Source organism: Myotis brandtii, unplaced genomic scaffold (genome assembly GCF_000412655.1).
Source record: "Myotis brandtii unplaced genomic scaffold, ASM41265v1 scaffold82, whole genome shotgun sequence".
NCBI classification, from domain to species: domain Eukaryota; kingdom Metazoa; phylum Chordata; class Mammalia; order Chiroptera; family Vespertilionidae; genus Myotis; species Myotis brandtii.
Genome location: NW_005371324.1, coordinates 1,612,112 through 1,631,902, shown reverse-complemented (window position 1 = coordinate 1,631,902; position 19,791 = coordinate 1,612,112). Strand labels below are relative to the sequence as shown.

General features: G+C 36.7%; 1 protein-coding gene across 1 annotated transcript in view; it reads right to left on the bottom strand.

Annotated features, from left to right (window-relative positions):
* Nucleotides 1-8,859: 8,859 nt before the first annotated feature.
* Nucleotides 8,860-19,791, bottom strand: part of TRHDE (thyrotropin-releasing hormone degrading enzyme) — a gene marked incomplete at its 5' end in the record, with an annotated part of 386,382 nt that continues 375,450 nt past the window's right edge. Inside the window, 2 exons of the mRNA XM_005884164.2 lie at nucleotides 8,860-11,627; nucleotides 16,546-16,627. Coding sequence (XP_005884226.1) covers nucleotides 11,484-11,627; nucleotides 16,546-16,627 — 226 coding nt within the window. The remainder of the gene's footprint in view (nucleotides 11,628-16,545; nucleotides 16,628-19,791) is intronic.

The window sequence follows — 19,791 nt, the reverse complement described above, 5'->3', positions numbered from 1 at the left end:
CTCCCCTGCTGGCCAGATCACCCCCAAGGCTTTTATTAGTATAGATATGACCCTTCACAGAAAATTTCACTAACCCTGCTTTACAATAAGGGATTGACGATTGAATCATTGGGGCCAGGCACCAAGATTTCCTTTCTTTGAATAGTGGAGGGAATAATTATCTTGTCTTTAAATTGCCCTGAACATCAAATGAGATAATGACTTAGAAAAGCATAAAAGCACCATATAAAGACAACTGTCTTTTTCATATACTGAAAAGACAATAAAGTGGTAAAATGAAAAACACTATTTTTATTCTCCCCCTTCCTTCCTTTACAGCCTTTACTTAAACTTTGAAATTTAGAAAAATTTCACTCCTATTTTCATTTATTTACATTCAGTATTATTTTGTATTAGTTTCAGGTTTTCTATTAGTTACAAAATAGTGGTTAGACAATCATATACTTTACAAAGTGTTCCCTGATATTTCCAGTACCCACCCGGCTTCATACTGTCATTACAACATTATTGACTCTATTCCCTATTTAAGTGACAATAGGTTTACAGGTTCCTTCCAATCTTTCTTTTGTGTTGCCCCCCCTTCCTTTTCTTTCTCATGTCTTCCCTCATTTTCTTTATAAAGTATCTCAATTGGCCCTCAAAGCTCAGTGAAGGCACTGGGACACGCTTAATCCATTTTACAGACCAGGAAACTGAGGCCAATTCCAGTTGGCTATGGAACTGGACTACTCGTGCAGGGAGCCCTCACAGCCGGCTCTCCGCCTTCCCTAAGGGACAGGTGCAGGGCAAACAGAACAAACTTCCCCGTGAGGCTTCCAAGCCTCATTCTCAAGCACCTTTTCATCATGGATGCTCCACATTCTTTCCTCTCCTCTGCCCCACCCCCTTTCTTTACTGCCCCCCCTTCTGGGGAGCAGGTGGTAGGCTTGCACTCACCGTGCAGGTGTGCACCCCTATGGGGCAGGGTGAGAACTGGAGGCGGGGTGGGGCGAGAACTGGGGGCGGGGTGGGCGCAGGCTTGTTTTTGGGCCAAGGCAGGAGCAGGAGTCCTGGCCTCTCAAGTGTGCAGGCTGCTGCAAGGCCCAGTCAGCGCCGGGAGCTTCACCAAACCGCGCAGTGGGGTACCCAGCAATGCGGCACTCCTCCACTGAGGTGGCACCGCCCCTCCACCCCTGCCTCAGGGCTGCGAGTCTGCGCCCCTCCGCCTGGGTGTCCTTCCATGCCTGCAGTCATCACCTCTTCTTTCCCGCCTATTGGGGCCACTACAGAACCTCGCTCTCCACCGGCGAGGCAGATCCCCGGCCGCCAGCACCCTGCCCAGGCCTGAGCCACCTCCAGTGCACCCCACCTTGAGCCACTCTGCACCCCTTGGGCCGCCCACCTCCTGGCCAGCTTCGCTGAAACCATGGCGCTTGCCCAGGATCCGCCCATCAGGCAGAGGCCTGTCAGCAGGCCTGCAGACCTCATGGCCACGGCTCCTGGCGGCTGCTTTGCCAAAGGTTCCTCTACCTTCAGGCTCTCTCCTCAGACCCCTGGGAGCTTGGCTCCCGTGGCCCCGCCCTTCCGTGGCTCCCAGCAGCCCCCGCTCTACTCAGCTCTCCTGCCGCCCACCTGTCAGGAAGCTGCCAGGAGCCTTGCTGCGGGCAGTGTGGTTCTGGGCAGGGGCTGGGGTGTGGGGAGCATCTCCAGTAAAGTTTAGTAAACCCCAGGCCCCCAGCCCCTCCTTGAGCGGAGCCCAGGGCAGGCTGGGGGCCTGGGTCTGAACACTGCAGCTGCAGAGGCGGCAGCGGCAGAGAGGCGAGGCTGCATCGGCCTGCTGGAGTGGGTGGGTCATGCCTTCCTCCTTGCCCCCCGCCGCCCGGCCAGGCCCAGTCCGGTCCACACTGCCACATTCTGCCGGCAGGAGTGGGTGGGTTGTACCTCGCTTCTTGGCCCCGCGGCTCCCAGCCGGGTCTGTGATAGGCCCGCTGGAGTGGTTTGGGGCTGCTGGGTGCCGGGCTCCCCTGCATGTCTCCAATTCATCCCCCAGCAGCCCCAGCACCGAGATGGCGGGGCTTGGGGCTGCTGGGGCCTGACGGGAGACATAAACACACAGGGCTTCCCTTAGGCTTCGCTGCCGGGAGCCATCAGACTTCGCTCGTGGCTTGGAGCCTATGTATGCAAATTAACCGCCATCTTTGTTGGTGGTTAATTTGCATATAGCACTGATTAGCCAATGGGAAGCATAGCGAAGGTACGGTCAATTACAATGTTTGTCTATTATTAGATAGGATATGAGGTATATATGTATAGAGATATAAACATATACATCTCCAGATAGGCATACATCTATTTGGCTTCAGCATCTGTGTATATGTGTATATACATGTACATGTACATGTAGAAACTGGCTCTAATACTCATGGGAGTATTCTGGATTCTGGCTTGGAAGATCTTCCATTATTTATCTCATGCTCATGGCAGGGGATTTCCTACCACTGTATAAAGTGCTACAGGTAGGGCTCAAATAGGTGTCTATGCAGAGTCAAGTTCTTAATGCTCCAAACAATCCTTAGAAAAAAAAAATGGAGAAATTAAAAAATATATTTTGAGTACTAGTTATGAGCCCTGATTATGTATATTTTATAGGCTTGTTGTTATTTAAGAGCATTCTTGAACTTCAGGGATCCCGACAGTCTATTGAGTGCCAAAAACCTATTAAAATGCAATCTGAAATGCATTTCAAGTGATATCACTTTTACCAAAGTGAAGATCACTCATTTATTCTAAAGATATATTATTAGAAAAGATACCGAATTGGTATTTATTTATCTTTCTACAATATAGCAAAAACACACACTTCTTTTATCTAGCTTCAGCATGTGTATAATTTTATAAAAGTCTATGTCAGAAAAGAAAGTGGGGTATTTTTTTCTCTTTTAATGGAACTCTATGGTGTGCATACTCAGAATGTTTAAAAATGGTTTCATTCTCAAGTGAACACAAAAGCATAAAAAAAAAAAGCAGAAGGTACTATTTATCTTGGCCTTAGCTGCACATGTCAGAAAATTAAGACAGCGATGAATGATTCATTACTGTACAAAGTTTTATTATCAGAGGCAAAATTCAAATTTGTTCTGCTTAAAACACAGAAGACAAATTTTCTCCTTTAGAAAAACCCATTTTGTTAGTGCGTGGTTATAATGGAATAAAAATTTCATGTTGTATACATGCTAATTCAATCTTTACTAAATAATTTTAAAGGTGTACAATAGAAAACCTGCTAAACAAACACAAAGTCATTTATTTGGTAGATGCTTTAGTAACTTGTGTTTACTTTAAAAAGTTACATTTTTATTTCTAAATCTTAAAGTATTTGAAAGAAATAATTGCTTCCATTTGTCCTATTTTAAATGTTCATTTGGGGATGGCTTTAGGAAAATAAACGTTGCTGCTGAATAAATTCAAGTTCATTAGAAATAGACCACATAATATTTTTAAAAGGTTAGCTGATGAATTCAGTGTCCAGAAAGCCAACTGGGAAAGCTCAAAGGCAGAACTTGTCTTTTTGCTTCAAGTAACTGCACAGTGCATGAGCTTCATAGTCCTAATGTGTTTCCGTTTTATAGTCGTAATTTGTTTTCAATGACTACCAAAACGTAAAGGGACTAAAAGACAGCAAAGAAAAATGCCAGGTGTATTCATATAGGGCACTGTACAAGCAGCATTTTAAAAGATAATGTGAGATCACTATTATATCGTATTTTAAAAGGTAGAACATATGAGGAGGAATTCATTTGCAAAATGTTTCACACTTGAGAAGTGGCAGATAACAAACTTATTTTAAATAAAATGGAATAACTAAAAGTTAATAATAAATGTTCTAACCCAGTAGGTTCTAAGAGAAGCTGGGAACCCAATAATGTACAAAACAAGTATAATATGGTGAACTTAGTAGAGGTTAAAAGAATAGTGACAGAATAATTAACATGGAAAATAAGTGCTCTGCACATTCAAGGCATATGTTCTTAATTCCACCGTAATATCTTCTATAAAACAATTCACTCTTTCATTTACCTACACGACATAATAAAAATGTGTGCGATTAGAAGCAAGTCGACCTGTGCTGAGCCAGGTCAAAGCAGTTATCTTAAACAGTACACGTATGCACAGCAGCTCAATAGAAATGTAACCTCAAGTAATTTGAGCAGCTGCAGTTCACCCATAGTTCTACGCAGAAAGAGAGAAATACTTCCCTGACCTCATCGCTAAGCAGAATTCTCGCTAGACTAATAGGTCTCCTCTACGTGCAGAACAGGGACTTCACCTTATCTTTTGGTCCACTGGTGAAGAGCTTTGCAATCCAGCTTGTCGTTTTATTTATTTCTCATGGCTTGTTGGCTGGAAAATCTGTTAATTAGGTGTTATCACTTAAAACCCACTACACACGCTAATGTAAAACCTCCTGGTAGAAACTTTTATAAGTTATATGAAGTAACCTCGCTAAGAAATGAGTGGCAAACCAGAATGCATAATTAACACTTCTCTCAAATATGCCAATGACAATGAAAAGGTGAGCTAAGTATCTATTCAAACCTCCTAGAGAGACTGGTCTGTATAGAAAAGCGTTATGTTTCCATACATGTTGGAGGCAGATTAATAACTAATCTGAGTCATATGAGGCTTGGGGGTATGGGTCTGGAATCCCAGCTAATACCTACCACTAGTTAAATAAACTGATCACAACTCTCAGCCTACTCTCCTCAATGGTAAAATAAAACTGATAATATTTTATTAGATTTACTTAAAAAGGTGATATCTAAAAAGTGCTTGGCATTTAGTAGACTCTCTGATTTTTGTTCTTTCCTATATTTTAACTCATTTAACATCAATAAATTTAACACAAGAAATTTAACATCAATAAATTTAACACAAACATTTTTAATTCAGATCAAAATAAATGATTGGTCAATTTTTCTTCTTAGTGGACTAGTGCATAAAATGGGAATGTCCAAAAGATAAACATCTTCAATGTGCTATCCTTAAAGTATGAAATATTCAAAATTAAATCCCTTAAAATTCAATGTTTTCAAAATCTAGATAAAATCATACTGCCTACTACTATTAGTGCCATTTGTGAATTACTTATTTTAAAAATAAGATACATGTAGTTACTCATATGCAGTATAGTTAAAATTATAAAATTTAACTACCCAATATTAAATATTCTTAATATTTAATACATTTTTAAAATTCCTTTTCTAAACTTTGAGATAAAATTTCATAAAATAAAATAGAAAATAATAGCTACTAGTGTATTCTTTGTTAGATTTTTCCTGAATATAAATCACATTAAACAAAATCTATAATAATCCTATGTAATAAAATCGTAATATGCAAATAGACCGAATGGCAGAACAACCAAAGCATAGTATGCTAATGATAATGTTAAAGCTGCTCAACCACTCGCTATTACGTGCACCAACCACCAGGGGGCAGACAGTCAACTGGTCAACCAGTCACTATGATGTGCACTGACCACCAGGGGCAGATGCTCTGACCAGTAGGTTAGCTTGCTGCTGGGGTTGGCTGATTGGGACTGAGCGAGATGGGCCAGACATGCCCTGGAGCCCTCCTGCAGTCCCTCCCTTGATCATGCACCGGTGGGGTTCCTCAGCCTGGCCTGTGCCTTATCGCAGTCCGGGACCCCTTGGGGGATGTCAGAGACCCAGTTTTAGCCTGATCCTGCAGGCCACTCCCCTTGGGAGGGCACCAGACACAGGTCTCATGGCTGGCAAGTGCTGCTGCAGCAGAGCGAGCCTCTCCCAATCAGGACTGATTAGGTGCAAGCCTGCAGCAGGCACAGTGGGGCCGGGATGAGCGGGAGCGGCAGGTAGGCACTGCAAGCGGCGTTGGACCGCGGGTTTCAGCCCGATCCCTGCAGGCCACCCAGAGGGACCCCACCCATGCGCGAATTCGTGCACTGGGCCTCTAGTAAAAGCATAATGTGCTAATTACACTGGACATCCTTCCGGACGACCTTCCTGACGAAGCAGGGGCTGCAAGGGAAGACGGGGTCCCCGGTGCCAGAAGAAAGCTGGTGCTGGCAGCTGGGAAAGGAAGGCCTACTCTTGCATGAATTTCATGCATCGGGCCTCTAGTATTTTAATAATAAACTTTCTAATTCAATCAAAGCAATCAAACTAAAGGTTATATTAAAATTTGAAATTTAAGAGTATTTTATAAGAACATTTCTGTATTTGAAAGTTCACATATACCAATTTTCACAAATACATTATTTCCTAGAACAAAAATTGTTGAATCTGCTTTAAAATATATATATATAATTAACTTAAAATTAACACATTATAACTATACAAGTAATATGCTAAAACCATTTTAGAAAACATGAACTACTTTTACGTAAATACGTTAAACATTCTTCCTGCAACTTACTAATATTAATAAATTGCTCAAACAACTTTTCTTAAAGTTAAATTCTATTCCAATTTATATTCCAATTATAAAATTTAAACTGAGTAGGTTTCTATACTTTCTAAATGTTACATATTTCTGTGAAATACAACTAAATGTTTTGAAATAAAACAATGAGAATTATTCACACCTAAAAATTATTTCCTCTTCTATAGCCTGTAATTTTTTTTCATGTTGCACTCATTCTAAATGGTTCATTATTTCCTTAAATAGGGTGTCCCAAAAAATGTATACACACTTTGCATGATTATAAAGTCAGTGTTTATTAACATACGGTTAACTTTCAAATTGTAAAAGAATCTACAGAAATGAATAATTTTTTGTCAACATCTTTTCATATATATAGAGAAAGCCCTATAGATATATAGATATATAATTGTTTTTCAGAGAGGAAGGGAGAGGGAGAGAGACATAGAAACATCAATGATGAGAGAGAATCATTAATCGGCTGCCTTCTGCACACTCCCCACTGGGGATCAAGCCCACAACCCAGGCATGTGCCCCTACCAGAATCAGGAAATTGAACCATGACCTCCTGGTTCACAGGTCGATACTCAACCTCTGAGCCACACTGGCTGGGGTGTCAATGCCTTTTTTCAAACTGATGATGGTTCTGGTCCAAGCACTGCTGATAATTCAAAACAATGGAATCACAAACATCAAGAATTATTTTGTTCAGTATTTGTGTGCCCTCAATTAATCAACTGTTGCCTGTTTTGTACTGTAAACTTTTTTTTTTATATAACCCCATAGAAAAATCTAGTGGGTAAATTTTCTTTGTTCAAAGCTTAGTCTGGCTTCACCTATTATATCAAATCAGTTAAACCTGAAAAGGAGTGAAGATTGAGTTATCAGCTGTAAAAGAGTGTATACGTTTTGTGGGAGGTATGTATATTGCACACCCTGAGTCCCCCAAAAATGTATGCACACTTTGAATAATTAAAAAGGCAGTGTTTGTACTTCTACTGCATTTTCAAACTTCCAGTAGCATTTTAGGATGAATTTTCTTTGTTTAAAACTTAGTCTGGCTGAAAAGAAAACAAAAATATGAATTTGAGCTATCAGCTGTTAAAGTGTGTGTACATGTTTTTGGGACACCCTGTATTTGTTTATTCATTGTGATATGAATTTCTTCAGGTCTTACTCATCTTTTCCTTCCTTACCTCTCACATAGTGCTTTGTAAAATAAAAGGTGGTCAACACATATTTGTTTAATTAAATTGAATTCTGTCATTACATAATTAGCAGTGTCAAATGATAATAATTCAGTTACAATCTGGAATACAGAAAAAAAATACAGGTGTGGAAATCTGAATTTCACATTATGTAAATTGTTACTACTTCTTTTACATGATATACTGAGAAAAATAATTGGGCTATTTTAGGTTTCCCACTACTTAGAAAAACATGCCTTAAATATTTAATAGCCAGCAGATTTTAATTAAACATTATTGTAAACTTCTTTATAAATCCCTTTACTGAATCAAATCCAGTACTATAAGCTGCACAAAGTTTGTTTTTTTTACAACTTAGTCTGCATAGATTTATAAACATTTTACTGAACATTATCTTCTCTGATTTAGATGGACACCATTTTATCAATTGTCTGATCATTTATTACTACAGATAAGAGTTTATTAGAGATATTTGTGTGAAAAATAAATCAAATTATCAGTATTTTAAGGTCATTTAAATAATGTTCACCAAAAGATTTAAAAAAAAACTATACTCAATAAACTATATAATTTGTCCCAACATTTGGCTACTTATGCTGACCAAAGTCAATGTTGATTAATATTTCATCCAGTTGTTTGACATCAAGCAAAGTAGAAACACAGACTTTAAAATTAACATAAATAACATAATTATTGTAGATCTATTTAATCAGATATTTTGACGCTGCTGCCAGCATTTGGAAAATCTTCAACTAATGCAGTGGATAGAAATATTTCAAACATGTCTTTCTATTTAGTTGTAGAAAGGCTGTATTGAAAGTCTTAGGTTATTTTATCTGTTCCCAAAGTAACAACTATGTAATTTTAAATAGTTCACATTGCTACTCTGTGCCTCAGTTTCTCATCAGACAACCAGGGCTAATATAATTTATTATATTTTTGAAAACAGTCAAATAAATGGCATGTGTTAAAGTTCTTTGAAAAAATGTAATTTACAAATATATTATATAATCTTAATAACCTTCCAAGATATTACAATATTTATAAAATGCATTACCACCAAAATTCTGGTCCTACAATTATCCAGGAAATAATATACACCAAAGCAACTTTAAGCTCCAACTAAAAGCCATGTTATTGAAACTCAAGAATAAACTTTGCATGTAGATATGAGCTTTAGATGTTGTGCTTATATATATATATTTTTAAGTTTTCAAAGATTATTAGAAACTTTTAAGGGAAAATGTGTCAAAATGGGGAAAATTTTTTATTTACAAGTTACCTAGAGATATTTAATACTCAGTATGGTAAATAATTTAGAGCTTTCTAACTGAAACCAAGTTTTGCCATTATACATATACTGTGCCAGTAAAGACAATTTGTTATTTCATGCATACATATGAGTTGTAAAACAGACATAGAAGAGAAAAAAGATAAAAACTCTATGTAGAAAATAGAATTTTATAACTACAGTTTACATAATATTCCAAGAGATATCATTGGTTATTTTATTATTTTGAAAATATCACTTATTTCAACAACTAAAAAAATGTTAAAGCCTGATATAATCTTCAACATTTGAAAGGATAATCATTGAAAAATATGTAGAACAAAAATTCCATCTCAATGCCATTGATACCACTTATACTGTGGAACAAGTATTATATGAGGTATTGAACATTGCACATAATTATACACTTAGGATTTGACATTGTAGCTAAACCAGTTGTTCAAGGCCACTAAAATACTGCAAGAAGATTAAGATTATTAACAGTGGGGAGGAAAAAGAACTATAAAAGCCCTTCTAACTCAAATGCAGAAGATGGTGATTTCACTCAAAAGTATGTCACAACTACTAAGAATTTTCAGTAATTCACGACACAAAACAAGATACCCAACTCTATTTTTTTTTGTCTTCTCTATTACATTAATCCAATGGTGATATAGTACATGTTTTGGACCTGCACACCAGTGTGACATTTATTATTGTTATGTTTAAGAACGTACCCCTTAAAGAGTTCACATATGTGATGAGCACTAATTAAATTTCACCACTTCTGCTAGGTGTATGGCTCTTAAATTTTACACTAATTAGTACTTTGTCTTAGTAACACCACATAGAGTATTCAAAATTCATGTTTTAATTGAAAAAAATGCTGAAAAGTTTAGGTATAAGTAATAGATATTAACTGCTAAAATATAAAATTTAATTTTAGATGACACTCATTCTATGGATTAGGACCTATAAACCTATAATAAATATATGGCTCTAGTTTCTAAAATACCTATTTTTTTATTGTGGTGTTGCTGTTTTATTGCCAGTGTCCACTGACTATTAAAGGTAGAATATTTCCTTTCAATGATTTGAAATAAGATTTGGAGGAGTGAAAAACCTCAGGAAAATAGAAATTGGTCCACAAACATGTGGCTTATGTACAGAGTTGTACTGGTATTTTATAATGATAAATTTTTAAAATATGCCAAATTGGAGCATCTAAGCAATGTTTGGAAAGCTGGCCTACGGTGTGAGAATACCATTTAAAATCATTTGTGTTACACAACAAAAAGAAAAGTGTTGTCAATGCAAAAAAAAAAAAGTTTTGCTCAAGAAAAGTAACTTTTGGACTTAACTTTAATGTACAGATGGCACAACTGGCATCGAGGGTCATTAAAGGCTAATAGGCCCACTTGAGGTATGGATGCTTAATGGGGGATTAGATTCACAGACACAAAACCAACACACACACAGAGTTTTTAACTCTCTGGACCACCCAACATGAGATGGATATGCAAACAAGATGAAAAAATAAATATTTTTGCAGCGCTAATAATTGTTAAGTATGCACAAGTTTTTATGCAATAGGAAGTTTGATCAAAATGATGACAGGATTTATATTTAGAATGCAAGGCTGCCACTTACTTAGAAGAATTAAAAAAGTGTTTAGTTTATACATGAATTTTGCTTGCGTTCATTTTTTTATATAGTAGAATAGACCACTGTTAAGGAAGTAGACGAAACAAATTCATAACAGTTGAGAAACTTAGTCAGGAAATTGTCAAGAAGGATAGTGTTGAGATAAATTATTTTCAGCCTTTTCAAAGTTTGCAGAAGTTTATAAAAAGAGTTACATTTTCTTTGATCTGAAGAGATTCTTTGAAGAAGTACAGTGTACAACATACTATATACATATGGGGTTTCCCTATGTACATTGACATATGCATACACTATCTATATGCCTTATTTTTTTAACACCTTTAAAAAAATGGGTTAACAACACAATAATCATTGCAGGACAATTCAAGTGCTGAAATAAGTGATCTTAATCACTTAAAGGGCTATTTTACCTCTTACAATGCCCAAGACTAAGACTATAATTTCCTTTTTTTTTTTCCTTTCATTGCAACACTGATTGTCATAGATAATCTTTGTGCTTTTGTATAATGCCCATCCTGGATGTCACATTGGAGTAGACAACACTGGACATTTTAAATAAGCATGCTGGAACACAGGTAGGACCAACAACCATGCACAAAGTATTCTGAATGTGTTTTTTCAAACTGACTGCAACATCAACATGCACCACTATCATATTTGGTCCTGTAGAGCAAGGAATGTACAGCTGAAGCAATCATGGCTAGTTTCACTTGCAAGAGTTTCTTTAAAGAAGAACACCCAATAAGGAAACAAAGCAGGATGAATGAGATAAAACAAAACAAAAAAATCCCCCATGACCAACAATTAAAAAAAAAATCCTCCCACACGTTAACACTGAAAGTCTGGCCATTCTCCTCATTCTGCATAAAGCAGGCCTTCTCGTAGAAATGTTAGTTGAATTAGTGCCTCACAGCTTTTCCTAACCATTGGAAAAGCTCATCTTGGTAAAGCATTTTCCAGCGCACATTGGCTTCGACGGTCTCCAATGCTCTTGAGAAAGAGGCAGCGGCTACTCCATCATAGTTCTTCATGAAGTTCTTTAGCTAGAAATAAAGATTTTTCAAATGGTAATTATGCATGTCCAACATATATAAACAAGAGTCCATTTTAAACAATGGGCCACACTCACTACAGAAGGTATACTTAATATGTGGAGAGAGCTTAGTATTGAAATGCAGTATGACTGGGTCCACTAGGTGTTAATTATTTTAGAATTGAGAGGAAAATGAGTAGTGGACATTACAGTTTAAGTAGCCATAAAATCAACTCTTGCTTCATAAATAAATATTAAAACAGACATATTTAATTTATCTTTTCATAATAGGCTGATGGGATTGTGGCAAAAACAAGTTCTAATTACGAAGCATATCCAACAGACAAAATAGCCTTAAAAACTGAATATAAGGATTAAAGTTTACTTTTTGTTTGTAGAGAGAAAATTCTCCTTAATTTTCTCCAAATAAGGAGTCTGAGGGCTTGACACTATCTTTGATGGCAAGGGAATTACCAAAGGTATTGAGTAGTGGGGAAAAAATACTGATGGTATGAAAACTGGGTGATTAAATGGCATTGCAATCACCTGAGTAACTAGATTTAGAAAGAATGAAGGAGGAATGTGGTCTCATTGAGGCAGAGAATTGGAACACTAAATTAAAATCTTGTGGTTTTTAAATGTTTTGTCATAATTTTTATGGATATGAGATTTTCTCTATCGAGTGTGCATATTCTGGAAATGCTCAAGGATTTTATTTCAAGATTCAATGCTAGCAGTTTTTCTTTCTGTTTGGTATGTCTTTAGAAATTGGCAACCAACCAAGGATCGTGATGCTAATAGACAAATGTGAAAAATCAACTTGCAACAGAGAAACATTATGTGGTGTAATTAGTGTGAGGTGTGATTCATCACACGGTGGGCACCACATGGAGGATATGCCAGGAGGGAAATGTATTTTGCATCAGGAATGGCCCAAGGATGGAGAAATAGGGGGAGGAGGCATTTAAAATGGAGTTAATTATACCTTTTGAATTAATCTAAAAATCAGTTCCGGGTAGTTTGTTTTGTTTATGGCAGTGTTACTTTGATTACATAATACTGATGGGTTTTCTCAGTTTATCTTCTACTTTTCTACACACCCCCCTGCATCACCGCATTAGCAACAAATAACTGTATCTCAGAGCAATATCCTTTACAAGAATTCAAAATCAGTATGCTTTTATAACAAACATGTAAAATATCCAATGTATAACAAATATTTATCGGCACTATCTTTAAAATTGGTTTGACATTTGACCAAATTTATACATACTAAGGAAAGGAGAAGAAAGACTGGGATTTATTGAATAGCTCCCAATGGCTCAGACACTGTGCCACACGCATATACCTGGAACATGTACACATATGTAGAAAGGAAGTCTAATGGAATAATCAGAATAAATTTCCTAAATTTTAGTTGATTAATCCCATAATTCATTTTTATTTATATAGTTATGTTCAGACCCATTCAGTCTATATCTCTAAAGCAACAAGTAATACATGGGGATCTATGTTTTGAATTTAGTGTTTCAATTTATTACAAAACATGCACACTACATTGTACATTTGTAAATTATATATGTACAGTACAGTGGCATTATTTACATAATATACCAATCAGGACAAAAATTAAATCTATTCATTATATGCTTTATTACATATTTTCCTGGGTAGTCACTGAACATGCCAAATAGTGATAATGACCCTTTGGAACTTTGATTCCATGGAGCATAGCTATGGGCTTCTTTTTTTAAAAAAATATATATTTTTATTGATTTCAGAGAGGAAGGGAGAGGGAGAGAGAGATAGAAACATCAATGATGGGAGAGAATCACTGATCGGCTGCCTCCTGCATGCCGCCTATTGGGGATGAAGCCCGCAACCCAGGCATGTGCCCTTGGCCAGAATTGAACTTGGGACCCTCCACTCTGCAGGCGGACACTCTATCCACTGAGTCAAACCAGCTAGGGCACCATGGCCTTCTTAATGAGATAGCAAGCCAGCCTGCACACATGGAGTACTAGTAAATCTCTTAAATCCTCCTCAAAGGCAAACAATAGGTTGCATATGAATGTGCTATTGACAGAATAGCAGGTCAGATTATCCTGCAAGAGAATGCTCAGTTGAAAATGAAATTATAGGTCTCTTGGGAGTCATTTCCTAAATCACTATTTAATTACACTAAATACCACCCTGGCGAGCTCAGAGAGCCTGAGGTGACTCACTTTAGAGGCCATGGGGTAGTAGGAGGCAGTTGACATTCTAGTTTGCTGATTTCTGCAGCCCTTTGGTAGGATTTCTGTTGCTATTTGTTTTTATTATATTGTTTCCTAAATATCTATGCCTTCTTATGGTTTTATATGAAAAGGTTGCATTTAGACATTTTTTATACAATAACATTTAGTAAGATGTCAGAGTTGTTTGTTCTCTCTGTTCTTCAGAGCATAAAATTTCTAGACATGGTTGTCAATTTCTCTATTAAAAACATTTTTAGCATTTTTTAGGGTGTCCTGGACACCAAATATCACAAAGTAAATTATTTGTACAGTAAATTGCAGAATATATATAAATGAATCAGATCATTGCCCTATTATGAGATTTATGTTTTCAACATTAAAACTGTAAATGGGATGTCTGAGATGCATGGGATCTATATTCATTCACAACAGTGTTGTAAGTTAGGTTCAAGAGGCAGGCATATGAGTGCTAGAGAGGAATGCTTAAAGGATATGGGTATGGAAAAATGGCAAGGGTCTCCGAGGTTCCATGTGGTTGTACTTCCATTAGTTTAAAATTAAAGAAATAATGCACTCTCTCATGGAGAAATACTGTTCAAATTGCTAGAGCCATGAAATCAAAGGAAATTGCATTTCCGGTTCTAGAATGCAGTTTTTAGGATGGGACCATGTAACAATATAACTATCTCTACTTAATGCCCCTAAAGCTGATGGGGATCATGAAAATCTTAAATGAGTTTTCAGAATTCATAAAGTCGTTGATTCCCTTTTGATCTATAAACTGTTGAAATAAGAATGTGCCATACCCAGAGGGAGCACATTGGCTTTTCTGCTTATGAGGCTCATTGGTTACAGGAGAATGAGGCTGGAATTTCCTCAGCCCCTTTATATTTATGGAAGGGGTTATCAGCAATACAAATTAAACCCCATTCCGCCTAGCGACAGTGGTCCCCAATCCTACGGACCATTAGATAATGAAAGCATGGAAACACCTCAGGCCACAGTTGTTAAACCAGAAAGTCAGAGCAAGCAGTTATGCTGTGAAGGGATTCATGACTTGTGCCACGGAGAGACTCTCTTGTGAAGTTAACTGCTTTGCAGATAATGGACTAAAAGTCACAATTTAGTTTCAGTTTTGAAATTGTGCCTTTCATTACAGGGGTATCTTGGAACATTTCAAATGCAATTAAATCAAGGGTAAGAAATTAAATACATAAGTGAAATACCTAAAACCAAATGGTCAGTATATGATAAAATTAGTTAAATGTACATTTAAAAGACTTTGTTCCTATGGCCTGGTATTATCTAAGAAAAAAAATATGAAATATAGACAGAAGTAGAGGATAGAAGTAGAGGAGGGAGAATAGGAGAGAGACAGGGAAGATAGGAGTCAAATGGGGGAAAGACAGGAGAGAGGCCAGGAGAAGGAAGGCAGCAATGAGGGGCAAGGACGGGGGAAGGAAGAGGACGGGAGGGATCCTTCGCTTCAGCATTCACTTCCATGGCTGCAGAGGGTGATTAAATGAGTCTTTCACTCCCAGGTTATTGAATATGAAATCATGGAATTAAAAGTACTTCATTTAAATACAGAGAAAATTGGAAGCAGTAATTAATTTAATTGCTCTTATTTCTGCTTTGTACGGATATGAAAAATATCCTTCCCATTTAGCTTCTTTTACTAAAAAAAATATAGTGAAACATATGCTGGGGTTTTCAAAACCAAATCCTTTAGGATTGGAAATACAAATAGCAGGGATAAATTGAAGTTCAAATCATTATAATCAGAAACTGAGCTCAGTTCATGGTGTGAAAGAATCCAAGTTAGTGCATGGTAGATGATCACACAAAATCGGGCAATATCAGAAGATGTTAAGGGTGGTGCCAGGGTTGATGTGATGCTTCTGAGGGATTGCTGCTCAACATGATTAGCTCTGGGTCACAGCATCAGGCATCCATCAGTGGAAACTGAGGAAACCATGATTCTCATTGATAACTCTCAGCTATGTTTTATCGTGGAAGAGAGCAGCATACAAAAAAACGAGGTGTTTGAAGCTCCACTCATTTTAATCAATTAAGTGTATCTATACTTTGCTCCTTCCTCCTGCCTACTTACCCCTCCCCATTTCACACTCTTCTCTATTAGAGATGTAAATGGTCACAACACTAGTTGGTTTCCAGAGAAAAAAGGATATTTTTGATACTCCACAAACTGGACACTAGTCCTTAAAAAATTACAGACTGAATAGCATGAAGCATTATCATCACATCCAGTTACCCATTCTCTGTATTAGACCTGAGCACAGAGCAGTGAGACTCAAGTTCTGTACCTCAACTTCAACTTTGGTCTTCTGTATCCAAATACTGAATCATTGTGACAGTTTCGTTGTTTTGAGGATCCTAAACTGGGTTCACACAATCAGCTGATGAGCAGCTGATTGGATCAAATATGCCTGGAGTGGATTTGGAATCCCTAAGTTAAAGACTCATTCCATTCAGACATTTCTCAAAGGCATTTAATGTTTAATATGTCAAAAATATATTTTCAAATAATGAATTGAGTAGTCTTTAGCGTGGGTGAGTGTGTGTGTCTTAAAGGAATGAATATGATTCTGTTGTAAACAAATTGTTGAGGTAAATGTATAATTTCATATGTTTATAAAAGAAAAGCATTAGAAATCATAAAAGGTTTACCTCTTTGAGTTCACCTTCAGTATTAAGAAATTCTGTAACTCCACTGATAAGTTTGGAATTCATAAATAATGCCTCTCCATACCTCAAAAGATAAAAAGAAGTCTTAATGTTAATAAAGGCAGTAATTTAAGAAATACTATTATATTTCTAGCTCTCTCAAAACCTATTTGAAAAAATAATGATAGCAACTTCCTCTAACCTTGTGATGAAGATAGATATACATGTTGACAAAGTACAGACAGTCCCAAACAAGATGAACTGAAAAAGTCCCACACCAAGACACATCGTAATCAAAGAACATATAAAAAGAGCTTCCCAGACAAGAAAAAGCTAAAGGAATTTATTACCACCAAAACATTGTTATATGAAATGTTAAAGGGTCTTCTTTATGAAGGAGAAGAAAAAAAGATAAAAATATGAATAATAAAATGGCAATAAATACATATTTACCAACAATTGAATCCAAAAAATAAAATAAATGAACAAATAGAACAGAAATGAGATTCATAGATACAGTTTGGAGGGAGGTTGGGGGGATAGATGAAAAAGGTGAAATGATTAAGAAGTACAAATTGGTAATTACAGAATAGTCTTGGGGATGTAAAATACTGCATTGGGAATATAGTCAATAATATTCCAATAACTGCATGGTGTAGTTGGAAGAGTACGAGATTTATTAGGATAATCACTTAGTAAGTTATATAATGTTTAATCACTGGGGTGTACACCTGAAACTAATAATATTGTATGTCAACTATAATTGAAAAATAAAAAATTTTAAAAAATAAATATGACTATAAAGATTTCTTAGAACCCTTCTCATGAGTTCCATTTGACCAGTGGTGTCTTGATGCTATCAATATCTCTGAGCATTCAAGGTCATTTCTATAGGAAGTTGGGAGGTGCAAAGAGCTATGATTATAGGATACCAGCAAATGCCACCTGATTTGGCTCACAACTTTTAAGAAAAGTCTGAGTAATATTAATTTTTTTAAAAAGAAGCCTTCTAAAATTAGATGCAAGAACTACTATTACATTCCCAATTCAAGGCCTGAGGAAAAAAACTATTTTAAAACTTTCAACTTTAACATAATCTAGCTCACTATGAAAAATAATCCCAACTAGGGAAACAGGATTGCAAGACAAATTTGGGCATTATCAGTATGTCACACAGATTCTTTAGTCTGGTCAGTCAAAACTGACATTAGCATTTTTCACAGTTAGAAACTGAGTCAAATTTCTCAAAAATGTTTTTAAAAAATTAGCATTTTTTCATGTGGCCATTAAAATACAATATCAAGTTGTTCATTGGAATTGCATAATTCTTCTACCACACACATAATTACTCGACTCAGGACTCAAGGCAAGAGTTTTCATTTATTGATTTGTCTATTCTCTGCTAAGGATACTTATCAGAGGCTACCATACTCAGAACTAAGAAACGTACACCAAAAATAACAGTCTGAGTTTTAGGAAGCAAACGTCAGGCCACTGTTACCAGAGGTTGTCTAATGCTGCCCTTACTTGTGGGACTTTAAATAATTCAGTTTTTGAAGTCTCAGTTTTCTCATATGTAAAATGAGGGGACTAGACTGATGACTGTCAGAATTTGTTATAATTCTAACATTGAACTATTTCATGGGAAAAAGCTAAATAAAATAAATAGGCATTCAATACTAATATAAGTAATTGTTAGTAATCATTATGTGGTTAAAGAAATGGCCTACTGCGCAGGAATAAAAATAATTCTTTTTCTAAGAGTGTTTTGCTTATACTTTGCTTATAGTCATGTAAAGATGAATAAGGCACAATCCTTTCCTTGAAGGTATTATAATATCTAGTATTGTAAATAGATAATTTCCATTTATTGTGGTGATAAGAAAAGTATGCATCTTGTTTAGAGAAGGTCTCTTTTGCTGTGGGATCTTGAGATAGGATTTGGGGAGATGATGGCATATAGATTGAGTATGGAATAGTTCCAAAGATCAAGGAAGAAAGTAATTTAGACAGAGGACCAATATAAACAAATGCAAGGATGTGTGAAACAACATGATGTGTGAAGACAACTACAAGCATTTGGTATTAAGAGCCTATAAATTGTGAGCCTGGGAACAGCAGAACATGAGGCCACGAGGTTAGTCAGAGGACTTATAAGGGATCTTTGATTCTCAGTGCAGCACAGAACCATTGAAGGTTTTACATCAGGGAAATAGTACTTTGTTTTTTTGGAGTGATTCTCGGGACAAGTGGAAAAGGCCAGTGTGTGTGTGTGTGGGGGGGGGGGGGGGGGGGGGGTGGCGGGGAGCGCATACACACCACAGTGGTGGAGATAATTATAGAGGCAGGGAAACATAGGGCTATTGTTAAGAGTACTGATAAGAAATAATAACCTGTACTAGGGCAGTGGTAACAGTAAAGAGAGGTCTAATTCAGGAAACATTTAGGAATTGTTGAATTGACTAGGCCTCAAGACTAATTGTTCTATATGACAAGGGAAAGGGGGAGTCATATGTAGATTTTCAGGTATCTGGGTTGAGTAATTGGTGGATAGCCATACTGTTGGCTGAGAAAAGGGAGAGATAAATGATGGATTTAGCTTTGCAAGTACATCCCAGTAGGGGATCCCAATAGGCCATTGTCAATTACAAGGTACCGCTTAGGTGAAATGTCTGAGTTAGAGATACAGATTTGAGTGATTGAAACCATGAGAATAGATGGCAACTAAAACCGGGGAGGATCTGCAAGTTAAGAAGTAAGGAGAACTTGAGAAGGCACCCTCATGAACTCAAATATTCAAATGCTGACAGAGATGTGGGAGCAGATTATGACAATCTTATTTGTCAAGATAGACACTGCTGTATCTGTGCATATGCTATAACTTTAACCTTTCTACCTTTTGATTAGAGATTATGGACTCTCTGAGATAAAATAGACATATTTTTGGTATGAACTAAACTATGTATTCATTACAGTGAACTCTGATCTACAAAAGCACCCTCTAAAGAGACTCTGTATTGGTGGATATTTAACACTCTTTATAAAATGCTTGCATATACTATTAATTTAACCTTGTGTCTGACTATTCACTATGTTACGTGCATAACAGCAAAGCAAGTTTTAATCTTCCAATCATTCTAATTTTTGAGCTGAAAATGCAAAAACCCAATGTGCTTTCGAGGAATATCACTGCTTTCTGACAACAAAATATCTATAGATAGAAATGTGTTTTAATATGATACACTCATT